Genomic DNA, 25,269 nt, shown 5'->3' with positions numbered 1-25,269 from the left:
TTTAACATGTATATATATATATAAATCACTAGAGCTAAATGATTTTATAGATTATGAAACTGTAATTTTAAGAATTAAAATCCCACGTTGTGACCATGTAAAATTGGGAATCCACAGATTTATTTATTTATTTTTAAATCCTCCATTATTTTACTTTAAATTCCCGGACAAATAAGTTTACGTAGATATCAAGTCACACATTGTATTATATATATATATATATACACGTAGTAGAGAAATCATATTTTAAGGTACTTGTAGTATGGTCCAGACCCTAATTAAACATATAGTCATCTGCTTTTTTCAGGGGGAACCAACTAAAACCGGATCTCCTCATAACCGGAAAGCCGAATCATCCCAAACCGGTAGCATATGATACTCAGATAGCATAACTCCAAACCGATTAAGTAGATGATCAAATAGACAGACAGAGAGGCGTGGATGCAGTTTCTCTAATACATGGAAATTAATATGCATATGATCTATGATATATGATGATGATGGATGATTCATGATGATGACGATGGCATGGTGGGCTTGACGGCCACGACGGGGAAATCGAGGAGGACGATCTTATCAATGGCGGCCGTGAAGGCGGCGGAGAAGTCAACGTGAAGAGGGTGACTCGTGAAAGAAACGTAAGCTTCTCTGTTCTCAAACGTCATTGAGAATGCATGAGTGAAGCCCTGTCTTAGCATCTCATGGCTCTCTATGTCATGTCCCCTGTCATTAACCATATAATAAAGATTAGCTCTACTGGTTTTTCTCCTTAAAATGTTCGTTCGAATATAGATATATATATATATAGACATATGCTATATAATGCTACATATATGTGTGTATATGTACCATTCGAAGGATTTGACAGATTCAATTTCAGAAACAAGCTTCTCTAAACCCTTCAAGATCTCATCGACCTTAGCATCTTCCTTGAACTTGACAACCACCAAATGCTTGAACCCTGAAGTCGCCATTCCTATATTAAGCTCTACAAACGCATATACATATATATGTGTATATATATATTGAAAACCCAACAACGTAGTATATCAATTTATAGCGGTGAAGAGAATGTCTGTGGACACGTCACATGTGCATGTCTGTGTGTGTGTGTACGTACGTGCGTGTGTACAGTGTTTTTTTCTCGTGTGTTAAATTTCAATGTCCAACCTGTCTTAGTTTTGACAGATCTGTGACTAAAATATATATTTGAAAACATTTGCTTCGTCATGTTCCATTTGTTTCAAAACCGGTCTTTTCATTTCAACTTCCATTATTTTATCAGTTGAACATTCATTATTAATATTAAATTAATGAGATTCAAAATAAATATAAAAACGAAAATCTATTTTAAAAATGAATATTTTTTTTAATAAAAAATGAACACAAATCTAAAAGTAAATCGAATGGAATCAAAATCCGAACCAAAAACCAGAATATCCATTTCTACCGTTCGTATACATGTTTAACTTTGGACAGAGAATCCTGTGAAGATAATACTTGCCCCCACTCTCTTGTCCTTGGAAAGAGACCATTGCATCTATGGACGGTTTAGTTGTATATTGGTGTCACATCCTTTCCAAATTATTAGTTTTATTTAGCTAATTTAATTTATATAAAACTAGAATAATACACTATATATATATATATATATATATATTCATCTTAGTAGTGTTTGCACTTATAAAATTTTATAAATCTGGTTCCATTTACTTATGGGATGATCATGAGATTCATTGGACAATACGTAAGATTTGAAAACTAACCACAAAATCATACCCTTTCATGAGATTTTAAAAACAAGAAATCGAGAAAAGAAATTAAAAAACCCATTCCATTAGGAAAAAAAGAAAGAAAAAGAAAACATGGTGCATGCATGCATGGCATTGTGTCGGCTCAATATCGTGTCTGCAACCCTTTTGAAATAAAAATGCAATTGCTCCTTGTTTACATACATACATACATACATACATACATACATACATGTATGTGTCATTTTGTTATATGCTTTTAGCCCTTTGTCACATGAAATGTGGCCCCAAATGTTTGTTCACAATATCTTAGAAATGAAAACCTTTGCAATCAAATATTCCCCACTCTCTTTTGTTCGATTCACTTTGTGCACATAATTGATTACAACCAACATGGGCGTTAGATTAATGGTCTTACAAACAATAAATAAAATTCTAGCTGAAAATGATATCATGACAGCCTTCTTCTCCAACACCTCCCATCATTGTCAGCATTTCGTGATAAAATTCAATTTTAAATAAAAAGCTTGGGCTTAGATCTCTTAAAACGGCAATATAGCAAAAATAACCTTACTTTGTTACAAAGATTTCATAGTATATCCTTCAAAACCCTAAAATTTTGGAAAAAAAAATAAAAGGAACAAAAGACATAATTAACCATCTCACAAAAGTAACGTGATTCTCCTCTCTTCATTTTGAATTCATCTCTCTCGTTTTCATTCTTTCACAACTTTTCATTTCTTTCTTAACTTTCTCTCTCCACTCTTATCTTTCTCTCAACTCTTCCATTTTCTCCCTTCTCATTTCATTTTTATACATAGAAAAACAAACGAAAAATGGTTATTTCGTGAACATATCTCCATCGACGACCTCATATCTTCTTCTTGAGTCGGTCTTAGACAGAACAAATGACAAGAACTGAAGGTAAGTTCATTAATACAAGAGATTGGTTCGATACATAAACTTTGTGTTTTGGGTTTGAGTTTTATGATTGTTAGAGTGAATCGTGTGGTTTTTTTTATGAAAATGAGATAGATGCATAGCAAATCTGTCGAAGAATATACAAGAGGCGCATATTTAATTTCAAATAAATGTTCGGAGCGATAATGGAACGGATTGACAACGAAAACAAAGGTACGTCATATTGGTTACACCGTTTAAAATTTAATTTTGATCACACTGGTCACACTAGTCAACTTGGTCACACCGTTCAAAATTTAGTTTTGCTCACGTTGGTCACACTGGTCACATTGGTCACATTGGTCACACTGGTCACACTAGTCACCCTGGTCACACCGTTCAAAATTTAGTTTTGCTCACGTTGGTCACACTGGTCACATTGGTCACATTGGTCACACTGGTCACACTAGTCACTTGGTCACACTAATCACATTGGTCACACCGAAAATTTTTAAAATTCACGCGAAAATATTTATTTTTTTGTGATGGAGGGAGTTTTAAAATTTTTTAAATATTTAAATTTTTTCCTAGGAAATCGAAAACTGCTTTTCTCTCTCTCTTCTCATTAATGTTTCTGTCATTGGGACCCACGTCAATGGGTATTTTGGGAATAACATAATTATAAAGGTATGTTTTGAAGTAGTTTTTTTATTTATTTTTGCAGGGGTATGCTGTGAAGTCTTTGTAGTATAATAGGGGTATTTTTTATAAAACCCCTCTTCAAACACCTTGTGTTTGGTCGTGTTTTTTAATGTTCAATTAGCTAGGCTAAGTCGTAAATGAAGATAGGAGATAACATCATTAGAAAACTCATATCAAGATCTTGTCCAATAGAGATGTTAAAATGGATCGACCTAATCCGACCTAGTAATAAATCCAAATGGATTAATATTATAACTCAATTGATTAATTTTTTAAATAGATTAAATAAGTTAATCCATTTAATCCATTAAACTCATTATATATAACTACAATCATAGGTCTAAACTATAAATATATAATATATATTATTATGTTTCCGTTGGATTCAAACCCATCATACTTTTTGAACATTTTTTCTCCCTTGATCGTAGTTCGTAATTTTTTGGAACAAACAAATAGGAATTTGGTCACGAGACAAGAGTTCATATCTTGTAACATGATGTCTTGTTTATTGGGCTTAGTTCGATAAGCATTTAACACTTGGGGCTCTGCTCGCTTATGTTTTCTTTCCTTGGTGCAATTAAATGGCCCTTCCACTCATCGGCCCATAACATTTACGGGGAAAAAAATTAATCCGTCAAAATTATATTAACTCCAAAATTTTAATAAAAATCCATTAATCACTAAACTATTATTTTTAGCCCACAAATTTTCAATTTTATATCTTTTAATTTATCCAATTATTTAATTCTATATTTTCTCCCATCCTTGATGCAAAACAACCCTAACTTTAATTTAATATCATTCTAATTTTATTTTCTAAAAAAAGGTAAAATCATATTTATCTTGATGATTGATGAAAGTACAGTAATCAATAGGTTTAAATTCATACCAAACGCTTTGATTGTTTCTCGAAACAAATGTATCTTAATGATGAGATTAATGTAAGCAACAGTTAATTTAATTACAATTTATAGATTTTAAATCGACATGAACTATCATATATTGATACTAATGTTTTTGAGTTCATATAAAATTAGCTATTTTAAGAAATTCAAATATATTGGCAAAGATTTATGTTTATATAACCCTTGGGGCCTTTTTCTAAACTGCCAAATATAAAACGGTCTCATCGCAGCGGCAACATTAATAATATGCTTACAGCTCATGCTGACTTTGTATCCATTAACCATTCACAATTTACAAATATATATATATATACACACACATACACAGATACAGACAAGGTGCTTATATTGACCATTTCATAGATGCTTATATTGAGGGAAAAAAAAAAAGATACGTCCAAATTTTATTGTGAAGTAAAAGCTAGCTTGTGGATTTGGAATTTTCTAATTTATCAAATACAAAAATAAAATACTGATAATGTGAAGTAAAAAATAGATTTATTATACTTTGATTTACCATACAGCCAAATCTCCTCTTCAAATTTAGAGAAAACTGTCTAAGCATTTTTATCTTTATTTTATTTTATGGTATATTGTCAAGAAGGAAGAGTGAGTAGAAAAAAAGTCACAACTTTTTTTAAAAACAGAAAGAATGTGCAACAAATTAAAATATTAATATCTCAAACAAAATAATAAAATATTAGAGTTAATTACAATATTAAAATTCATGTATTGGTTTTGTTTTTTTTTTATATACAAACAATCTCAAAATAAATTGAAATTTATTTTTCAAGATATCATTGGTTAGAATTAGTAAAAACTATTTACACATCTCTGACATCGCAAATAAAAACTCATAATATGTAATTTCTAAAAAAATTGAAATACATTTGGTTAAAACTTAAAACTAGTAAAAGTTATTTACACATCTCTCCAAAAATTTTCGATAATTTCCCACTAATATGACAAAATTACCCTCTTACAACCTGACAATTGAGCCGGTTTTGATGGAATTTATTTTTGATGCCCTAACCAAAAAAAGTCGTCGGACCGAACAAAAACTTATAATATTTCATATAGAAATGCATCAGTGTTATTGTCTTGTATTATATATATGTTAATCAAATATGCGTATTAATCATATGGTTTATTTAATGAGTAAATTTTATTTGTAGCTTAGAAAGAATCTTGTGACCTTTGGCCATTAATTAGGAGCATAATGTATATCCACTATTCATATAAAATTTACAAACCACCCATGGCGCACAGTGTGGACTCCCTATTTAGCCGCCGGATTTGAAGTCAAAATAGAAATTCCTAAAGCTAATTAATTATGTTGCCTAATTGATGTGCTTTGGATAATGTTCTAATTCTATTTATTACCATTTTTTACAAAAAAAATATCCAGATTTCTAAAAGAAAAAATGACTACGAACCTCCGCCATAAACATTCTAAAAAAGGAAAAAAAATATGAAAAATACATTTTGTTAATTTAACTTATTTCAGCGTTGGGCTAACTATATTCGATCAATTATAATATGGAAAATACATTTTTATTTCGATTAAAAATCTTAATTTCCATCGTCTACGCGGTGGTTTATTATTTTAAAATTGTATTAGATATTTTGAAAAAAGAATCAAAACAAAGTCGAATGCATTTGACTATCTGAAGAAGCATTCACACGCTTTATTCTTCAATTTTTAAACAATAAATAAAATAGAATCAAAATAAACCTTAAATTGAACGAACCAATCAGGACAAAGTCATATGATCCGCCAGCCAATCAGAGCAAAGCCTCGTTGGATTTTGATTTTGTTTGTCATCGTCACCCCGTCTAGCCTTGTCGACCAAGGACGACTTCCAATGACCATTTTGCCCCTCAATCGTGTGGCTCGAGTTTCCGCCGACGTCAGCATTCTCCGGGAAGAATGACGTCATTTTCGTTGTGACCTCATGCAGTTTCCCTCCCGTTTCCACGGCGTTCCAATCTCCGTATCGGGTGCCACATGCCAACTACTATACCAACTTAATAATAACATTTCCATACGTTGTTATCTATCGACGATATATATATATATATATATATATCGCTTTGGTTCATTGTATGTGTTTTCAGTTCCAAATCTGATCCATATATACTCTTATAAAAATATATCATGTGCGATGATAGCAGGATATCGATTTATTCAAACGTTTTCGGCTTCCATTTAAAAATATATATAATATATGTATTTCAAACATGAATATCCTAAATCTGTGCTAACTAAGATCAGTCCATTTTGTTTCTTAGATCTAATCATCTAAAAAATAATTAACCCCCTTTCGAACCTCATAAACATTTTGCCTTCTTGTAAGAGTTTTTTTTTACTTCACAATCCTTACGGGTATATATATGTTTTTTTTCTTTAACGTATGAAGATGTTCCTCATATATATATATATATATATATATATATATGTATGTTACTGAGTTCAAAACTAAAAATTAGTGAAGTTAAGAGATTGAGTGATTCTAGAATGCGCTCGGGGATGAAAAGTCCAAAGGGAAAAGAAAACTTAGCATACTTGTAAATTGGATCCCATATATGTATACACATTACATTATATATATATAGATCTTGGTTAAGTCAACAAATGTTTTTTTTATTTATCATTGTTATGTTTTTTTTTGTGTTCGGATATTTTGAATCAAAGTATATGAAGATATTATTCTTAGAATATTATCATTAATATTGTTATGATTTACCCTAGATATTATGTCTAGAATATTCTATTGTATTTTGCTATATATTATGATGTATTCTTCCCATTATCAATAATAGAAAATATTTTCCCTATTACAAAGTTCAGACTAATCTCGTTACCGAAAACAAATAATATGATTGGAATTACATTCTCCTCTCTAATTTGAAGTTTGAATTCCAGATAATACACACGTTTTGAGTCTCGTTTTATCGGAGTTATCTAATTGGATAACTTTGTTTTAGGTTTTTGTAAAGCATGTCAGAATTCATGTTCCCTATAATAGCATTAATTGTCCCAACTTAAATAACTAATATATATAGGCCCATTTTCCGTTTCTTCCTAGAAATGGCTATCGAAGTTTCCTATCTCTCCTCTTGATCAAGATTTTTATATATATATATATATATTCTGGGTCATCTTCACAAAGCAAACTCATACTACATAGAGAGAGAGAGAGGCTATCACTCTAGAATATTCTATTGTATTTTGCTATATATTATGATGTATTCTTCCCATTATCAATAATAGAAAATATTTTCCCTATTACAAAGTTCAGACTAATCTCGTTACCGAAAACAAATAATATGATTGGAATTACATTCTCCTCTCTAATTTGAAGTTTGAATTCCAGATAATACACACGTTTTGAGTCTCGTTTTATCGGAGTTATCTAATTGGATAACTTTGTTTTAGGTTTTTGTAAAGCATGTCAGAATTCATGTTCCCTATAATAGCATTAATTGTCCCAACTTAAATAACTAATATATATAGGCCCATTTTCCGTTTCTTCCTAGAAATGGCTATCGAAGTTTCCTATCTCTCCTCTTGATCAAGATTTTTATATATATATATATATATTCTGGGTCATCTTCACAAAGCAAACTCATACTACATAGAGAGAGAGAGAGGCTATCACTCACTGGAAATTTTTTTTTAAAAAAAAAACTAGGGATGAGTTCCTCTAGGGAAAAGGCGGTGCAAGCCCTGCTCTACGGCCATGGCTGTGCTAACAAGCTGAAGCTACGGCTCAACAAACGAAAGGCCGACGAAGGGTCGGTTTCAAGTGATCACCAAGATCTTGCCAAAACGATCCTAGGTTGTTTTTCAGACGCCCTTTCTGTCTTGATCGACTCTACTACATCATCCTCAGTGGATCAACCCTTTGAAATCTCTCCGACCATGTCCTCTCCTTGTCCTCCTCCTCTTATTCCCAATCCCCGCAGAGATCAAAGAGTTTCCCCCAAAAAGAGGTAATTAATAAACTATAAATAATAAAACCGAAACCGCAAGCACGAGGGGCGCTATATATATGGATCTAAGCACACATCTCTAGCCATCTGCTAATACTTGAGTACGGTTTTTGTACGTAGAAGGACGAGCAATACGGAAGCGAGGGGCGAAAACTGGAGAGATGATTCCCCCGCTCCGATCTATTACGACGGCTATCTGTGGAGGAAATACGGCCAAAAGAAAATAAAGAATTCTGACCACCAAAGGTATAAACAAAACAATCAGATCAAGATTTTCGATCAATGCTCTGCTTATGTGGGTATGGAGTTGACGAACACATATACATACACACTGCAGGAGTTACTACAGATGCGCTTACAATGATGATCATCCATATTGTGAAGCGAGAAAACACGTTCAGAAGATTCAAGAGGACCCTCCGGTGTACCGGACCACTTACTTCGGTCGCCACGCCTGTCCGATCCATCAAGACGCGGCCTTTCCGGTCGCCTTCAATCCTGCGGATGACTCCGAGGGTGCCCGGATGATCAAATTCGGAAATGACGTCGATCGAGAAAACATATGCCCAGGTTTCCAGCTACTGGCTAATCGACAAGATCAGATCCTCAAAGAGGAATCTACGGAGGAACAGTTGAACGGAGATCAAGATCAAGATCAAGATCGAGACGTAACAGAGAACAAATCGTGTCCGAGTGATCTTGTGTTGGAATCGTCCTTGTTCTTGGAAGACCTAGATCTGTTGGATGCTTTCGAGTTTTGTCCTTTTGATCAGTTTGACTTTCCAGGTTGCCAATCATGAACCTTTTCTATATATATATATATATATATATATATATATATATGGAGCAAAGTATCAGAATCTGGCCGATAGATACCTCACAATTTTGTTTTTGTGGGGCAAATGTGTTGGTGGATGGGATAGTTACATGGGTTTACGTGCATTCGTGTCAGCCAAAGTTTTTATACATGAATGTACTGATATTCACACGCATACACATGTACATATACATATATATATATACATATATACACATGTGCACATAAATACAAGTAAAATGTAACTCAGGAGCGTTTAGTGAAATTAATCCAACAATTTAAGTTTCTAAGGCAATATATTTTTGTAAACAATGTGTAATTAAAACCAAACCAAATTTGATATAAAAATCGAATGATTATAATTTTTTAAAATTAAAAGATCAAATCTAAATCGAATAAAAAAATAATTGAAAAAATTGTATTTTTTTAAATAAATATTTTATCAATAAAAACCAAATACGTAGCAAATTAAATATAAAAACAAGATACCTTATATAACATGAGTGTTTATAACCAAGTGTGCTACAAAAGGATGGTTTCTACATTTTGCAATTAAGTTCAATATAGATTCGGTTAGTGCAAAAAAAAAAAAAGAGTTTAAATATTTTAATATTAATATAGTTAACAGGCATGTTGTTTGTTTACCTGTGAGCTCCATTTGTTACGTTATGACAATTTGTTTTTATTACATTATCTACATTCTATTTTTATTGCATTATTTAACCATATATAAAACTCTTGTTCCAATATTTTATTTTCCATTTAAGAAACATCAAATTTTATAGATTATCAATTGGGGCCACATGGTTATGTTCATCTGTTAACTACGTTTAATGCTAAGGAGAAAAAAATCATGAATTTATTTGGAGTATATTTGATCAGTGTAATTTATGAATATATGTTGTTACTAATTTTGTAATAATTCATGTATTTTTTTACGGAATTCTCTCTAATGTATAAAATTTTTGGATTATATTTGATCAGTTTAATTTAATAATTTATTTTTGGTCGATTGAGAAACAAAAAAGAAAACCTCCTCCCCTGGCAAAGAAAGCTCCATTTCTTCGCGATCGCATTCTCTTTTCTCGTTCCTCATCTTCTCTCGTCGATTAGGGTTTTTGGATTCGTACTACTCTGCGGTAATCATTGTTTTCTTTGTTTCCGATTCCTTGGTCCTTGCTGTTTGTGTGTTGTTTCGACGTCGTGGATGAGAGAGCGGACGCGCGATTCCGTACGGCGGCCATCGTCGCCTTCGCGGCCGAGGGACCGCGATTGGGATCGGATTGATCAGTGTGATGCCTCAAGCAGGTGCGATCGATCTCCGATTCGGTCGGGCTGGGATTCGCGCCGGCTCAATGTCCGTCGGACCGAGTGGGAAGCGGATGTCGGAGGAATCCGACGCGATTGCAGCGATTCGGACCCGTACGAGGCGGAACGGCGAAGGCAAGATAGATTTTCCAAGAGGGAACGAGAAGGAGAGGGGAAGGATGATCGTTGGAAGAAAATATCTCGCTTCCGGAGGGGTGAGTTTGCCGAAGAAGTTTATCCAGACAGATGCGAATCTGTAAAAGCGGAAGAGAAGTTACGCCACGGTTTCAAAGGTGCAATGCGATCGGAGGAAGAACTTTATCGGATCCCCGAAGCGGAACGGTCGAGAGAAATCGACAATTTTGTCAGACCGACACTGAAACAGTGTTGGAGAGATGATCTTCAGCCTTCCAGATCAATCAGTTCACATGGGTACAGTGGTTCAGTCTCTCCTTTGAGGAATGCCATCCGGAACGATGAAGTAGACTGGTTGGGGCCATCTGATTCTCGTCACTACAGCGATATGGAGCGTCTTCAGATGCAATCTAACCAGGCCGGAAAGCATGATGAGAGGGCCGAATCTGTGTTTGTCGGCATGAAAGTTGAGAGCAGTGGTAAGCAATGTTGTGAACATGGTAGAGGAAGAGACTGTTATGTACCGATATCGCACATGTCATGTGTAGAGTCTAGCTTTGCAGAGACACAACAGGACAATTACAGACGAGTTAACTTGAGTTCTAGTTCTGTTTTTGGTGTTAATGATTCAGACAGGAACCGCAGGATAGACAGCAGAGACTTGGGTTGTGAAGGACGAAGCAGAGACTTGGGATGTGAAGGACGAAGCAGAGACTTGGGTGTTAATGCTTCCCGAGTTCTGCATAATAGAGATCTTGATCGGTATATCAATAGAAACTCATCAAGAGGATTCCAGGAAGATGAAGCAAAGTCTTTCCATAATTGTAACTATCTGCAAGGTCGCAACGTTTGCTGCTGTGTTTCATCAACTGAAGGCAAGTGGAGAAAAGATATGAAGGGTGCATCCCGAGAAAGCTATTGTAGAGATTTTTGTGGAGATGGATATAGGATGCATATGGGTCAAGACCCAGTTCATTATACGCATATGCGAGGGTCTTTGTTGAAACCCAGAGTCATGGATTCAATAACAAATGAAGTAGATAGAGCTGGCACTAGTGTTGGCTTTTGCACAGGAGAGAGGATATCTGGCCTGTATGATTCCATAAAGGAAGAATGTGTTGTCGAACGAGAATCAAGCATTCTGGTTGATCAATTTGATGGGGCTCGTAATTACAGAAAGGCGCATCATGAAGAAAGGAAGGATGCTTATTTGGATAACAAAACCCAGCATCTGAGAAAGGATTATCAGTTTGATGCCTGTGCTACAATGTATCATGATGTCAATGAATCAGATTTTACGAGAGAACGAGACGAGAGATCTCTGCAGTTTCGAAGTGTATATCGTAACAAAGGAAAGGAAACGTATCCAGATAATGAAAGCCAGAAAGTACAAAACGATTACGACTTTGTCTCTTATGAAAGGATGTACCCTGATGTCAATAGATCAGATGTCATGATAGATCGAGATGAGAGAGCTCTGCAGGCTAGAAGAATATACCCTAAGATTGATAACGAAAGCCATCATGTACAAAAGGATTATGAATATGACTCTTATGCAAAGATGTACTCTAACGCCAATGGATCAAATTCTATGGCTGATCAAGATGAGAGAGCTCTGCAGTCAAGAAAAAGGTGGTTTAACGAGGAACATGATGCATATCTAGACAATGGAAGTCGAGAAGTACAAAAAGATTATGAATATGAATCTTATGGTAGGGTGTACCATGATGTCAGCCAGCCATCATCTTTGATGGCAAATCGAGACGAAGAAATTCCTCAATATAGGAGATATCATCTTGATGGAGGAAGAGGAACGCTAATCTACTTAGATGATGAAAGTGCACACCTTGGAAAAGCTGATCAGGTTAACCTTCATACAAGCGACAGATACAGTCTCAAATCTCACATGACGGGCGAGACAGTATATGAGAACATTTCCGAGGTCAACTATGGAGATGTAGAGCAAACGTTGACTAATGAGAAGCCAGGTTCCGAAAGGTTTGTGGATCATGATATTGCTTATGATCACAACGAGAATCAATATTCGATGGGAATAACAGGAACAAACCGAATCCATTACCTAGATGATGAAAGAAGATCTGGTCATGACGATGAAAATCATGTATCGACTTCTTGCCCGCGAATACCAGTCAAACAACGCCTAGGTGGGCGTGTCAAAGATCCGAGCTTTCATGTGAAGAATCGACGGGGGCCTGGTAAAAAAGGATTACCTTGGGTTAGAAACTATACACCAAATAGGAAGTTTCACGGGAAGAACTAAAGTGTCAAAGCTCAGCTGCTTTCAGAGTGGGGTGATTCCTCGAAAGTGTGAAGGAAAGAACAAGCTCTATTATGCTTGCTTTAGGTAAAATTAAGGATATGGCATCTGTTATGATCTTCGTTTAACAGAAGCATTTTGCCAAGAAGCCACAAAGATGCGTTCTTGTTGGATCTTTCACCTTTCACTATGGCGAAGGATTGTGCCTCTTTGGTCAGGTATGGTTTTCTATTTTTCACTTTCCTGCTTTTTGCTTTTGGCTTAGTGATGCAAAGTTGAGGCCTTTTTCTGTTTAATGTCTGGTTGGGTTATCAGCAAATTAAAGGAAAGGATTTCATATTTTGGTTTAAGGATTCATGCGACAGAGGTCACCTTGTCATATGGGCAGTGGCAAAGATGTGCATCGACCTCGTATCTATGGATCTAGGACCTGAATTTAACAAGTTTAATTTCGTAATTTTTAAGAAATACCAGGTGTGTTTTTGTATTTACCGAAAAGATGGTAGTCAATTTCGTAATTTTATCGGATATTAAGAAGAAACATCTTAATTTATACCCGAATTCATGGGCGTAAGAAATCGATACATATATGACCCATACATCCGATTTTTGCGTTAGAACGGATCGGGTATCTGCTGGTCGGATCGGATGACTCTATCGACCGAGAGGGGACGAAGATTCAAAGGTCTCGCCGCTTAGAGTTGGAGATTTCTTATTTTAAAGATTTCATTTTGTTAGGAAAAAAAAACAGAGGATGAGGCCCAGATTTGGGTTTTTTACCTAAATAACCCACTTGCGTCGCATTTATTTCACCTGTACACCACCGAAAACATAACACATTTTTTTCCTTGCGAAAAGACGAAATTATCCTTAATGAATTACGATATTTATCCGTTCAAAAACAATTTCGTTATTACGACTTCGTAATTAAGTCTAAATATAGTTACAATTGATTCTAAAAAAAGTGGCAAAAAATCATCTGTTTTATTTTTAGTTGTATATCAGTTATATGTTAGTCGTAATAAGGTCGTAAAAAATAAAACGAAAAGGGTATTTCGGACTTTTCCAACCGGAAAGTGGGTTAAAATTGATTTTTTTTTTGTGGTGTACACAAATAGATGTGACCCAAATGGGTTATTTGGGTGATTTTCCCCCAGATTTAGGGTTTTGTTGATTCAGGGATTTCATTTAGTAAATGGAAAGAAAAAAGAGGACTAGGCTCACCATTCGTGCTGGTAGCCAAACATTTGGAAAATCTCACGAGTATTCAGACAGATTTTGAACATCTCACGAGTTTCCAAATATGTATATATATGCCAAATTATAAATTTATATATGGTATATAAAACTAACAATATATAAACCGGTAAGAATATATATTTTCCAATGTATCATATATTTTTGTTCAAAGCATTGACAGCTCGCTTTCCATATTTGAATATAAAAATTTTCCATATGTAACTTTCCCTTTTTGTTGTAAATGTTAAGTGCATGTTTTCCGTATCTGAACAAAACAATATTTTCCAATTATATACATGTGATAAGACTGTATGTATTTCTATATTTTATAAGGTTATATATATATATACATGAACCAGTTGAAGCTCTTCGGGAAATCCCTCGACGAAGCCAAAAAGGGCAGAGAACGCATTTGGTCTGCGATTATGACCCTCTCTCGCTTTCTCTTGGCGTTATTTATCTCTGGTATTCTTCTTTTTCATTTCATTATAATAATTTTCTCGTTTTATGTGTTTTATACTTTGCAAACTCAATAAAACATATTTCGAATCGATAGACCCTTTTTCGTAAACTTTTTTTTTTTGCTATAATTAAATTCACGTTGTTTACGAATCTTATTTTGAAACAATCCGAGAAGCTACGTTCTATATTGATATCACGAAAATTTTGTAAATAAGAATTCGAATGGAAATACATTTTTTCCTTAACATCACCCAAATTTTCAATTGGTTCTCTTTTCTACGATCTCGTTTTTTACATTTTCAAGATTCAGGTTACGATAATCTAAAATCGTAACCCGAAATACATTATTCTAAACATCTTCTAAATCCTACAAAATTTGAAAAAAAAAATAACCCGAAACACACATTTACTTGAAACGCTCATCTCTAACCGTTTCGAACAAAAAAAAAACAAAACAGGAGCGATGCTGAGCGGGACGGAAGGATTGGGGAAGTGCCACGTGCAGCTCGGCATGTGCGGAAAATTTTGCGCCGAGAGGTGCGTCTGGTCGTACCTGAACGGCAATGGGACCTGCGACTCGGCCGGAGTGTGCCAATGCGACTACGACCCGCAGCTCAAAAGCAGCCGCATCAATATGGGGTTCTACACGAGCGGTTGTACGGACGAGCAGTGCACGGTCGATTGTACGGGCAAGCTCCAGCAGCGGGCCATCAATATCCGTGGCTCGTGCGTTAGCTACACCCCTTGGATCTCTTGCGCCTGCCTGTTTGACGAGATCATCTGTTAAAAAACTTTTTCCCTTTCTTTTTCGAGGTTTTTGTTGTATTTTTTTTTCATATAAAAAAAGTTGGATATGAAACAATGGTCTTTTTTATTATTTATTTTGATATTTGTTGGATTTAAATGTTTTATTCAATTTTTTTATAAAAATTGTACCAAATTAAAAACGAATGTTAATTGGTTTCGAAATACGAAGTGAAATTGATAGTGACAGGTGAACATTCATATAGAATGGTTAATAATTCAAATTTTGATTCATTATTTATTAGAATCAGTTTAGTTCGAGAATAGTTTTATTTTGTTCTGCAAAAATTGTACAAAATTAAAAATAAATATTATTCAGATCAGTTCGATTTGAGCCAATTCCATATTGTTTAGTCGGTTCCGAAACAAATTTTAAAATTTTATATTTGAGACCTTTATTATTAACTTTAATTATAATTTATAGTTGGAAAAGAAATAATAGAATCCATTTATTGGGATTTATTTATTTATTCTTTTAATCTTTCTCTTTTTTTATGCATTGTTTCATTTCAAATGTATTTTATTATTATATACATGGAACAATTTTTTTTTTCTCATTGATAATAATTTCATATTTTCGTAACGAGAAATTAATATAATTTAATAGCTACAGGGTGAAATTACTATAATCACATGAAAGGTGTAAGGAAATATATATATGTATATATATAATAATGGTATTGAGGTGCCGAAAACATAAAATAATCATTGGAATATGTTGCGACACGTCGTCGTTTCAATCGCTTTTGACTCGCTGGATGAAAGTGGCTTCTTGCTTCGAGCTGCAACTTTCGACCAGTCAGACGATCAGAGGATTTTTCCTGTTTGGACACTCGGAAAAAATCTCCTCCAAAATCCTTCTCGTCGAAATTTACCGTTTTCCCGAGAAAATTTCTTCCGGGTCGAAATCATTTCCCGAGGCAGATTCAAGAATCGTTAAAGTAAGTCCTGATCGATCTCTTTATTTTTGCCTTCAGGCTCTATCCCATATTTTTTTTTCCGATCTTTCTCAAAATTTGGGGAAAATAGGAATTTTAGAGGCATGGAGTAATAGTTCTGGTTATTTGAATTTGCTCTTGTCTTGTTCGATGGTATTTTATCGCTCAGTTTCCGGGGAAAACGTATTGAGAAGTTCGAGTTTTCTATGGCTCGTGGATGTTAATTGAATGATTTCCCCCACAAATTTTCCCTCTTGATCCGTTCATGCTGTGAATTATGAGTTTATAACTGTGATTAGCTTGTGCTAGTGACTTAGTCTGATTCAATCTCTTCTGGGTCGGATTGAATTCAATGGGAGTATATATATGCGTACACGTATACGCTTTTTGTTTGCGTCTGAATCTATTAAACAGCTAAATATTTGGAACATGATTAGGTTTTAGTCTTTGTCTGAACAGCATCTGTGTTTTGTTCTGTAGTTTCGCCTGTAAACCATTTGCAGGTTTCAGAGGCAGTGATATTTACTGTCTCAATGTGAAAGCTTGTTCATCTTTTCTTTTTTCTGTAGGCACAATTTTGAAGCTCGAACTTGTCTGGACATTATCTGAATTTAGGCTAAAAGAATGATTGCTTCAGAATCCGCTCTACGAATTCCATCAGGGTCCTTGTCTCCATATCTCAGTTCTTTCTTTATTAACTCCACCTCAAGCCTCTCTTTCCAACCCGTCGGTAGGAGAAGGGGCTTAAGCTGCACAAACTCACATAACATCTCAAGAATATCCAAAAATGTGGTGAAAGATCATGCATTTAACAGGTCAAACTGTGTCTCCAGATCCAAAAGTTTCGATTTTGCTAGATGCAAATGCCAGGGACATGATAGTTTCAGAAAGACTGTAGCCGAGAACATAAGACAATCATCGCTTCCTTCAGATGGGTTGAGCAATGAAGTGAAGAGCAAAGATCTTGACTTGGAAGAAAGGCCACGAGCTGAAAATGGAAGTTTTGCATCGAATGGTAATGCACAATCTGTTGGAAATGTGGGTGCAGCTCATATGGCTTACACAAAATCTATTGAGGAAGAAGCATGGGATTTATTGAGGGAGTCAGTTGTTTACTATTGTGGCAATCCTATTGGAACAATTGCTGCTAATGATCCGAACTCTTCCAGTGTTTTGAATTATGATCAGGTCTTCATTCGTGATTTTATCCCCTCGGGGATTGCCTTTCTTCTGAAGGGAGAGTATGATATTGTTCGGAATTTCATCCTCTACACCCTTCAGTTACAGGTAATAGAATCTCTCTTTGCTTTTCTGTACTTGTATTCTGAAACTAGAAAATTTTCTTTCTGGACATACCCTTTTACAGCTGAACTGTTTTTTATGTTATGTCTAAGTACTTCGTTTCTGTTCTTCCACAAAAAAAAAGTAATTTTTTTCTGTCATTCATTCAGTAATACTTGTTCTGTTGGCAGAGCTGGGAGAAAACCATGGACTGTCATAGCCCAGGTCAAGGACTGATGCCTGCTAGTTTCAAGGTGAGAACAGTCCCTCTTGATGGCGATGATTCGATGACCGAGGAGGTGTTAGATCCTGATTTCGGGGAAGCAGCTATTGGGCGAGTTGCCCCTGTTGATTCTGGTAAGAGGGTTCTTGCAAATGAAGTGCTGTCTTTCCAGTACATGGATGGATTTTCGGTTTGTTCATCCTGGTTTTTGAGTAAATGCACTCACCATTGTTGGGTTCTTGGAAATTCCAGGCTTGTGGTGGATTATATTGCTGAGGGCGTATGGAAAATGCACTGGTGATCATTCTGTGCAAGAACGAGTTGATGTACAAACCGGGATCAAGATGATCTTGAAGCTGTGTCTGGCTGATGGTTTCGATATGTTCCCTACGTTATTGGTTACTGATGGATCCTGCATGATTGACCGCCGTATGGGAATTCATGGCCATCCTCTGGAGATTCAGGTTAGTTGTTTCCACTAGTGGTGGGTGGGCATGGGTCGGGTACCCGAGATTTACGGGTTACCTCGAATCTGAAACCGAGGAGCAAATACAAAATTTTGATTTTTTTTTCAAAATGTATCATATACTAGGAGTTGGTTTGGGTCAGGTATCTGAAATTTTCAGGTTAACCGAATTTAGATCCGAAATTTCGAGAGATTTCAATTCAGAATCATAATTATTCGTGGGTACATGTTCTCATGACCATACCCGATCTCATCTCATATAATCGTCGGGTCATGGAGCGGGTATCTGAAATTCGGGTGTTTTTTCCGGCCCTAGTTTCTGCTGTAGTCGTTCGACTCTGTGTATCTGCATTGCCGGTGGTTTGGTTTATTCCTATTTACTATGCAGTTTCGAGCCATTTTATTGAACGTGTTTGTTATTTTCGTTCAGGCGCTCTTTTATTCAGCGTTGCTCTGTGCCCGTGAAATGCTTACACCAGAGGATGGATCGGCCGACCTAATCCGAGCCCTCAACAACCGTCTTGTTGCATTATCTTTCCACATCAGGGAATACTATTGGCTCGACTTGAAGAAAATCAACGAAATATACCGTTACCAGACCGAGGAATACTCTTACGATGCAGTTAACAAATTCAACATATACCCGGATCAGATTCCGTCGTGGTTGGTGGATTTTATGCCGAACCGAGGAGGCTATTTGATCGGAAACCTTCAACCGGCTCATATGGATTTCCGTTTTTTTTCTCTTGGGAACTTGTGGTCCATTGTAAGCAGTCTGGCTACAAATGACCAGTCGCATGCTATTTTAGATCTCATTGAAGCAAAATGGGCAGAACTTGTAGCAGACATGCCTTTCAAGATCTGTTATCCTGCGCTTGAAGGTGAAGAATGGCGGATTATAACCGGCAGTGATCCAAAGAATACGTAAATCTCTTTACCCATTTGCCTTTTTTATGATGAATCTTGAGTGTTTTCCTGCAGTTTTACACGTTGCTAAGAATCTTGATTTATTTTCAGGCCTTGGTCTTACCACAATGGAGGAGCGTGGCCTACCTTGTTATGGCAGGTTAGTTCGGTTTCCTATCTTCGTTGTCGTCAGTGTCTCGATGATTTGGTTCTGTTCGGTCACGAACCAATTGTTGGGTGTGTGGTCGAGGTGAGTACGAGGTCGGGTGTATGGTGTTGGGTAACCCAAGTTGTGGGTTCGAGTTTGGTTTTCATCAGCCGATTACCCGTACTCCCAGATAACCCGAACCGAGCCGGCGAAGGGGCGAGGCGGCGGCGAAAGGGATTAGGGTTTCATGAAAGCGAGAGAGAGATTAGAGATTAGGATCTTGTTTTTTCCATATTTTATAAAAAATCCCTCACTTTAGGGATTATGATCTTTTTCTTTTGGTTCACCATCGAGATCGAGACTGGGTACTCTGACTGAAAAATCCAAGAGGGGTACCGGAAGCGTCCACCCATACCGTTATTAATCATACTTTGGTCTGATATTTTGGATTGCATACCTAAGTAATAACTGTTCACTTCCTATGAAGTTTTTCATGGATTGATCAGATCTATCTAAGGCCCTTTGTCTTAAACTTCATTTGTCTTGTTCAGCTAACCGTTGCATGCATCAAGATGGAAAGACCAGAGATTGCAGAAAAAGCAGTCGAGCTAGCCGAAAGACGCATAGCCCGAGACAAATGGCCCGAATACTACGATACGAAACGGGCAAGATTCATCGGGAAACAAGCCCGACTCTACCAGACATGGTCAATCGCGGGATACCTGGTGGCGAAACTCCTCCTGGAAAACCCATCTGCTGCAAAGTTCCTCTCTAACGAAGAGGACTCGGATCTGAAAAGCGCCTTCTCGAGCATTATCAGTGCCAACCCGAGAAGAAAGCGTGGGCGCAAAGGAGCTAATAAGCAGTCTTTCATAGTATAGAATAAAAGAAGCTCAGATCTCTGGAAGTGATCCATCAAAAAAGGAATGAGCTTTTTTACATCATTCATTTTCATGTAAATAGTTGAACTCAGTATGTGCTTTTCTTCATGGATACACACATTGATAACTTCATTAGGAAATTACCCTCTTTCCAATTTTTATAAAATTGATGTTTTACATATAAAGATATAAATTGTCATCAAGAATTTTCAGTTCGAATTCACAATCTGATGTGATGAATGATGCCACTGGATGGCCATTAACTGTTCTACGCTGAAACACTGTCAAGCAATGACTCACATGCATCTTCAAGCAAGTCCAGGACCTGACAAAGTAAACCGTATACGATACATTCAGTGACAAAAATGCTATAGAAAGAACAAGAACCTAAGCGAGTTTTGAAAGCGTTACTGGTAAAGAGAATATATATCTGTAATTGCTTGAAACAAGTGACTACATATGACTTGTAAGAACAAAATGATAACCTAGTAGGCTTAGGGGTGGGGAAAAAAACCCGAAATTCGGGTACCATTTATCCTATGAAATGACCCGAAAATAGGATTTGGGTTCAATAAATAGATCCAATATGGATATTATCCACAGATACCTAAATGAACTGTGAAGTTGTATTTTGGTCCTAATAAATAAATTACACTTCTAAACTGAAATCTCTCGGAATCTTGGGTAACCCAAAAATCTTGGATACTCAATCCAAGACAGCCTCTAGTATATAATACATATTTTGAAGAATATTCTAGAGTTTGTATTCAGATTTCAGGTGCAAGAACCAGAGGATACCCAAAAATTATCTCGAATACCCGATCGAAACGGATCCAAAATCAGGTAATTTATCGCGAGACCCGGAATATTACGATATTCAACTTCAGATAACCGACCCATGTCCACCCCCTATTAGTTATGATGAGTAAGAACAACAAGCACATCAACAGAATCAAAGCATGATCACACTTGATCAACGGTTTGGAAGATAACTGAGATGACTCAGAAGGATCTGTATCAGCAGTACAACTAAAGATTCATGCTTTTCCGATTATAGCATACCGAGAAAATCCTCTAACGGGTGTCATTTGTTTATATAAACTACATAGAGCCATATCGGTAAGAAAAATAAAAGCGCTTATGGTTACCTTCTCGAAACCTTGAGCTCCACCATAATATGGGTCGGGAACTTCGTTCTCGTCATGTTTCTTGCAATAAGAACACATTAGCTTAACCTGAAATACCAATGAACACATTATTGTTAGGATTATCTCTTTGCTAGATCTCATATCCAAACCTGAAAGTGTTTGGATCAAAGGAAAAGAAACAGAGACAGGGAAAGTTTGCTAATTGCTAGTTTCTGCTGTATTCCATTGAATGTCTTGAAATACACATTTGAATCAATACACATGCCTACACAGCTCTTCAAGCGCTTATACAAAAGCTACAGAAATCTATACATGCAATACTAAAAACAGTGAACCTTTTTGTCTGAATCGGATGGGAGATTTGCTCTAACTTTCCACACATCAAAAGCACTCAGTATGTCCTCTGAAAAAGCCATTCAGATAGGAATTAGGAATTATCAATGCAAAAGCATAGCTTCAAACCTCCAAGATTCAACTTGTTTCAGTTAGAGAAGACTTGACAAACTCTTTAACAATCAAAATCCACCTTGGTTTTGATTGTCCATTGCAAGAATCAGATCAAATTCCTCAAAATCAGATGCCCGAATCGGTCTGGATATCGACGTTATATCAATCCCACGACGTTTAGCAGCACTTCTCATCCTTGGATCTGCCAAATTTCCCTTGGAAAATAGTTTTTAAAATAACAATTGATTTAGAAACACAGCATTCATAGCCTTAGAGCTTCTGATTGGTATCCAAAAGCATCTGACTTTAAACAAATTGAAGCGATCTACACCGGTAGTCGATGAATTGGCATAAATTCCTTCCATTTTCTTACAGAAACAAGCCACATAGATCGATCGAGCATCAAAATCAAGTTCATTACCCTGCTGGTATCATATTGTTCTTCGCTTTCTAAATCAGAGACTATACAATACGAAGACACAACACAAAAGTCGAAGGGTCGAAACACGATCATCGTCAAACAGACAAAAACATGAGATTTGGATGAACCTCGTGATAATTAATGGTTCCGGCGGAATCAATCTTGAATTTTGAATCAAGCCCTCGTCTCTTAACAATATCTCTAAAGACGCCTTCTGCTGCTGGGCTCCGACAAATATTGCCCAGACAGACGAAGAGGACAGAGAAGGGTTTGGTGTCACTGTCACTGCTCTCTGCCGGTGCCGCCATTGAATCGGAGGCAAAACACACGAAGGAAAGAGAAATTCCGGGGTTTTGTCGGGAAATCGATAAGAAATTCGGGTTTGGGTCAGATTGGCATTTGATCGACGGGAAAGTAGACCGGGTGTGGTGAGAAGGGGGAAGAAATCGAGGGTGAGGGTGAGGGTGGGGGTGGCAAAACGGTAAATATGGAAGGGTTGTTGGAATGGAAGTGTACGTTAATGGCCTCATACTATTTCCCTTGGGGCTTGGGGCTTGCGGCTTGGAAGTTCGGAACATCAAGTTATGGTCTTTCATGCTACCAACAATGTAATAACCAAGAGAAGACAGGGGTATATTTGGAAATTTCCCAACATTAGAATCCCAATTCAAATCTCTTTTAGACCGATAAATTTTAGTTACGATTTTATCATTATTCGTTCGAGTTTCCGATAACAAAATTAACTGGAATTGAACTTCATAATAGTCTATGTATTCTACGAAATCTTAAATATATTGTATTATAAGTGATTATCATCTAAATTGTGGAAATTAATTAATGCATTGCACATAGATTCATTTCAATTTCCCATTTGAACGATTGTAAAATTTATATATTTTTTTATGAACAGTTGGAACAAGCGTCCATATCCTAGAAATGATAAGTCTACCAAAGAAATCTAAGATATAAAGGATCTAAAGTAAATGATGGAATGTGTAAACCTACCATGCAAAATCCATGATCCCGCCTGTTAAGACCCACATAAATCAAATCATTAGGCATTTAATTCCCTTAATTGGTGCATATCCATTGCAATCTTACAAAATTGTTGAGGGGTGTGTGTATATATACATATATATGCTAAGTATAAATGTAGTTAAACCTCCCATGAACAAACGTCCAAATCTCTCAAGAATTTCGAATAATTAACTATTAGTTTTATGGATTACTTGTATTTTTCAAGAGTTCTATAATTTTGAGAGTGTTATGAATGAAAGGGACGAACGCACTTCAACTTCATTCTAAACCATTAATTACACTACCAAATCAAAGATGTGAAAAGCAAATCAAGGAGAAATAATTCATATATTTCCTATAATCAGTTGATAAAATCTAATTCTATTGACATTTTTGGAATAAAAAGATTTTTTACGGAGAAAAAGTATTTACAATTCCCAATTACACGGTCGAATTTATCACAATAAATATATGTTGAATTTATTAGAATTTACAATTAGAGCAATTTCAGGGGTTTTCCATTAATATTTTAGAAATGAAAAACAAAAATGTGAAGGGGAAATAACAACAACACTAAATCCGGCTCAACTTTTAATAGATGTGACTAATGACCATATCACATTAAAGTTTATAAAGTGGCCCCACCACCAATCTCACATAGTTATGAAATAATATTTTGGAGTGATCTTAATTATATATTTCTCTTAAAATATTTTGGTATAATTCATGTTAATAATCTTCCTCTCAATTTTAACAATAAGAGAATATAATTACAATTTGATCATTAGACAAAAACAATTCATTCGTAAAATTTGATTTTTAAGAGTAATTTAAACAGACTGAATAGATACAATTTTCCATTATTAAAATTGAGAATTCCATTGCTGAAAAAAATAATCATATGCTCAATGATACTATATCAATTAAAATGGATATTAAATATAATCTTATATTACTAATTATGCTCACCGTGGATATTGTCGTGGTGCAGTTGTGTATATTGATATACATATTCTATATTCACTTGCATATCTATATAATCAACTATTTCTATATTCACTTGCATATCTATATAATCAACTATTACACGTTACATTAGTCTTGTTATATAATCATTCACACGATAATACACGACTAGTAAGTTTAAGATCGTTTATAATGAACCATGTATTTTCTTATTCATCAAACATACAAAACGAATAAAGAAAAGAATATTTATTCACTTAACCAAAATCATGAATCTGTCAATACAAAATATCTCGATACTCATATCGTAAAGCAACATAGATCACCTAAACCAACAGTCTATACAAATAAAGATGACAATATAGACAAAAGTATAAATGCCGCAAAACAATACAAAATACCACTGAAGAAGATGTGATCGTGTGGACTATGAGTATGTATAGCGATTACGATCGACAACGCATACAAGAATCTGCATAGTAAAACGAGTAAGACCTATAATGATATGTCGGTCTGACCATCACGTCTCACTGTATGTATTAGTATAACCAACTGGATTACAATGTTCAGGATGGCCAAATACCGATAACACACACTGAAGGTATATCTGTAAAAAAGAATGTTTTATATAAATTTTGAGATTTGTCGATGAAATAAATTATAAAAGAGATAAAACTTGATAAAACTTTTTTTTGTGAAATTTGTTTGAGATGAAGTGACACGTAAAATGATATTATATAAAGATTGATGGATGGTCATAATATTTATGTAAATTTTAAATATTATAAAATGATAAATTTAAATAAGTATTATATTTTTATTGTCATTTTTAGAATTGTATAATTTATATATGTATTTTATTCAAATTTTAAATATTTTATAATAAATTTCAAATAAAATATTTTTTGATTAATTTAGATAGATGATGAATTTTTTATATTCAATTAATAGTTGAGAGATTTTTTATAACAGATTTAAAGTAAAAGATTATTTTTTTATCATCGATTTTTAATAGAAATTGAATAGTTGATGTTTTTTTGGTTTTATCTATAAATATGTAAAAAAAATATAATTACCCGTGAGGCGGTGATGTGGCCAGCTTCTGCTTCTCTACGTCGTTACCGCCA

At 35.3% G+C, this 25,269-nt stretch overlaps 6 protein-coding genes across 7 annotated transcripts; 4 read left to right on the top strand and 2 right to left on the bottom strand.

The window, feature by feature from the left end:
* Positions 1–231: 231 nt before the first annotated feature.
* On the bottom strand, positions 232–1,019 carry LOC104810906 (stress-response A/B barrel domain-containing protein At5g22580). The gene is made up of 2 exons (XM_010537372.1): positions 850–1,019; positions 232–723 (listed from the first exon to the last, which is right to left on the bottom strand). Exons 1-2 carry the CDS (start codon positions 972–974, stop codon positions 510–512), a joined length of 339 nt encoding a protein of 112 aa, XP_010535674.1. The 5' UTR covers positions 975–1,019; the 3' UTR covers positions 232–509.
* Positions 1,020–7,915: 6,896 nt separating this feature from the next.
* LOC104810905 (probable WRKY transcription factor 38) lies at positions 7,916–9,221 on the top strand. The gene is made up of 3 exons (XM_010537371.1): positions 7,916–8,257; positions 8,378–8,503; positions 8,595–9,221. The coding sequence occupies exons 1-3, from the start codon at positions 7,959–7,961 to the stop codon at positions 9,055–9,057; spliced, it is 888 nt and encodes a 295-aa protein (XP_010535673.1). The 5' UTR covers positions 7,916–7,958; the 3' UTR covers positions 9,058–9,221.
* Positions 9,222–10,100: 879 nt separating this feature from the next.
* On the top strand, positions 10,101–13,318 carry LOC104810903. The gene is made up of 2 exons (XM_019202298.1): positions 10,101–10,996; positions 11,150–13,318. The coding sequence occupies exons 1-2, from the start codon at positions 10,282–10,284 to the stop codon at positions 12,796–12,798; spliced, it is 2,364 nt and encodes a 787-aa protein (XP_019057843.1). The 5' UTR covers positions 10,101–10,281; the 3' UTR covers positions 12,799–13,318.
* On the top strand, positions 12,937–15,334 carry LOC104810904. Of its 2 annotated transcripts, none has more exons than XM_019202299.1 (2): positions 12,937–13,013; positions 14,955–15,334. In XM_019202299.1, the coding sequence occupies exons 1-2, from the start codon at positions 12,953–12,955 to the stop codon at positions 15,281–15,283; spliced, it is 390 nt and encodes a 129-aa protein (XP_019057844.1). In that variant the 5' UTR covers positions 12,937–12,952; the 3' UTR covers positions 15,284–15,334. The 2 variants fall into 2 exon arrangements, with proteins under 2 accessions (XP_019057844.1, XP_010535672.1); XM_010537370.2 differs by lacking the exon at positions 12,937–13,013 and adding an exon at positions 14,233–14,499.
* A 745-nt stretch (positions 15,335–16,079) lies between these two features.
* LOC104810901 (alkaline/neutral invertase E, chloroplastic) lies at positions 16,080–20,309 on the top strand. The gene is made up of 7 exons (XM_010537366.1): positions 16,080–16,241; positions 16,808–17,525; positions 17,711–17,876; positions 17,995–18,206; positions 18,639–19,132; positions 19,226–19,274; positions 19,814–20,309. The coding sequence occupies exons 2-7, from the start codon at positions 16,863–16,865 to the stop codon at positions 20,141–20,143; spliced, it is 1,914 nt and encodes a 637-aa protein (XP_010535668.1). The 5' UTR covers positions 16,080–16,241; positions 16,808–16,862; the 3' UTR covers positions 20,144–20,309.
* LOC104810902 (putative low molecular weight protein-tyrosine-phosphatase slr0328) lies at positions 20,268–22,726 on the bottom strand. Its single transcript, XM_010537367.1, has 5 exons — positions 22,288–22,726; positions 21,818–21,953; positions 21,627–21,694; positions 21,292–21,378; positions 20,268–20,468 (listed from the first exon to the last, which is right to left on the bottom strand). The coding sequence occupies exons 1-5, from the start codon at positions 22,687–22,689 to the stop codon at positions 20,412–20,414; spliced, it is 750 nt and encodes a 249-aa protein (XP_010535669.1). The 5' UTR covers positions 22,690–22,726; the 3' UTR covers positions 20,268–20,411.
* Between the last annotated feature and the right edge of the window lie 2,543 nt (positions 22,727–25,269).

Source organism: Tarenaya hassleriana, unplaced genomic scaffold (genome assembly GCF_000463585.1).
Source record: "Tarenaya hassleriana unplaced genomic scaffold, ASM46358v1 Cleome19, whole genome shotgun sequence".
NCBI classification, from domain to species: Eukaryota; Viridiplantae; Streptophyta; class Magnoliopsida; order Brassicales; family Cleomaceae; genus Tarenaya; species Tarenaya hassleriana.
This window is presented reverse-complemented; position numbering and strand designations above follow the sequence as displayed.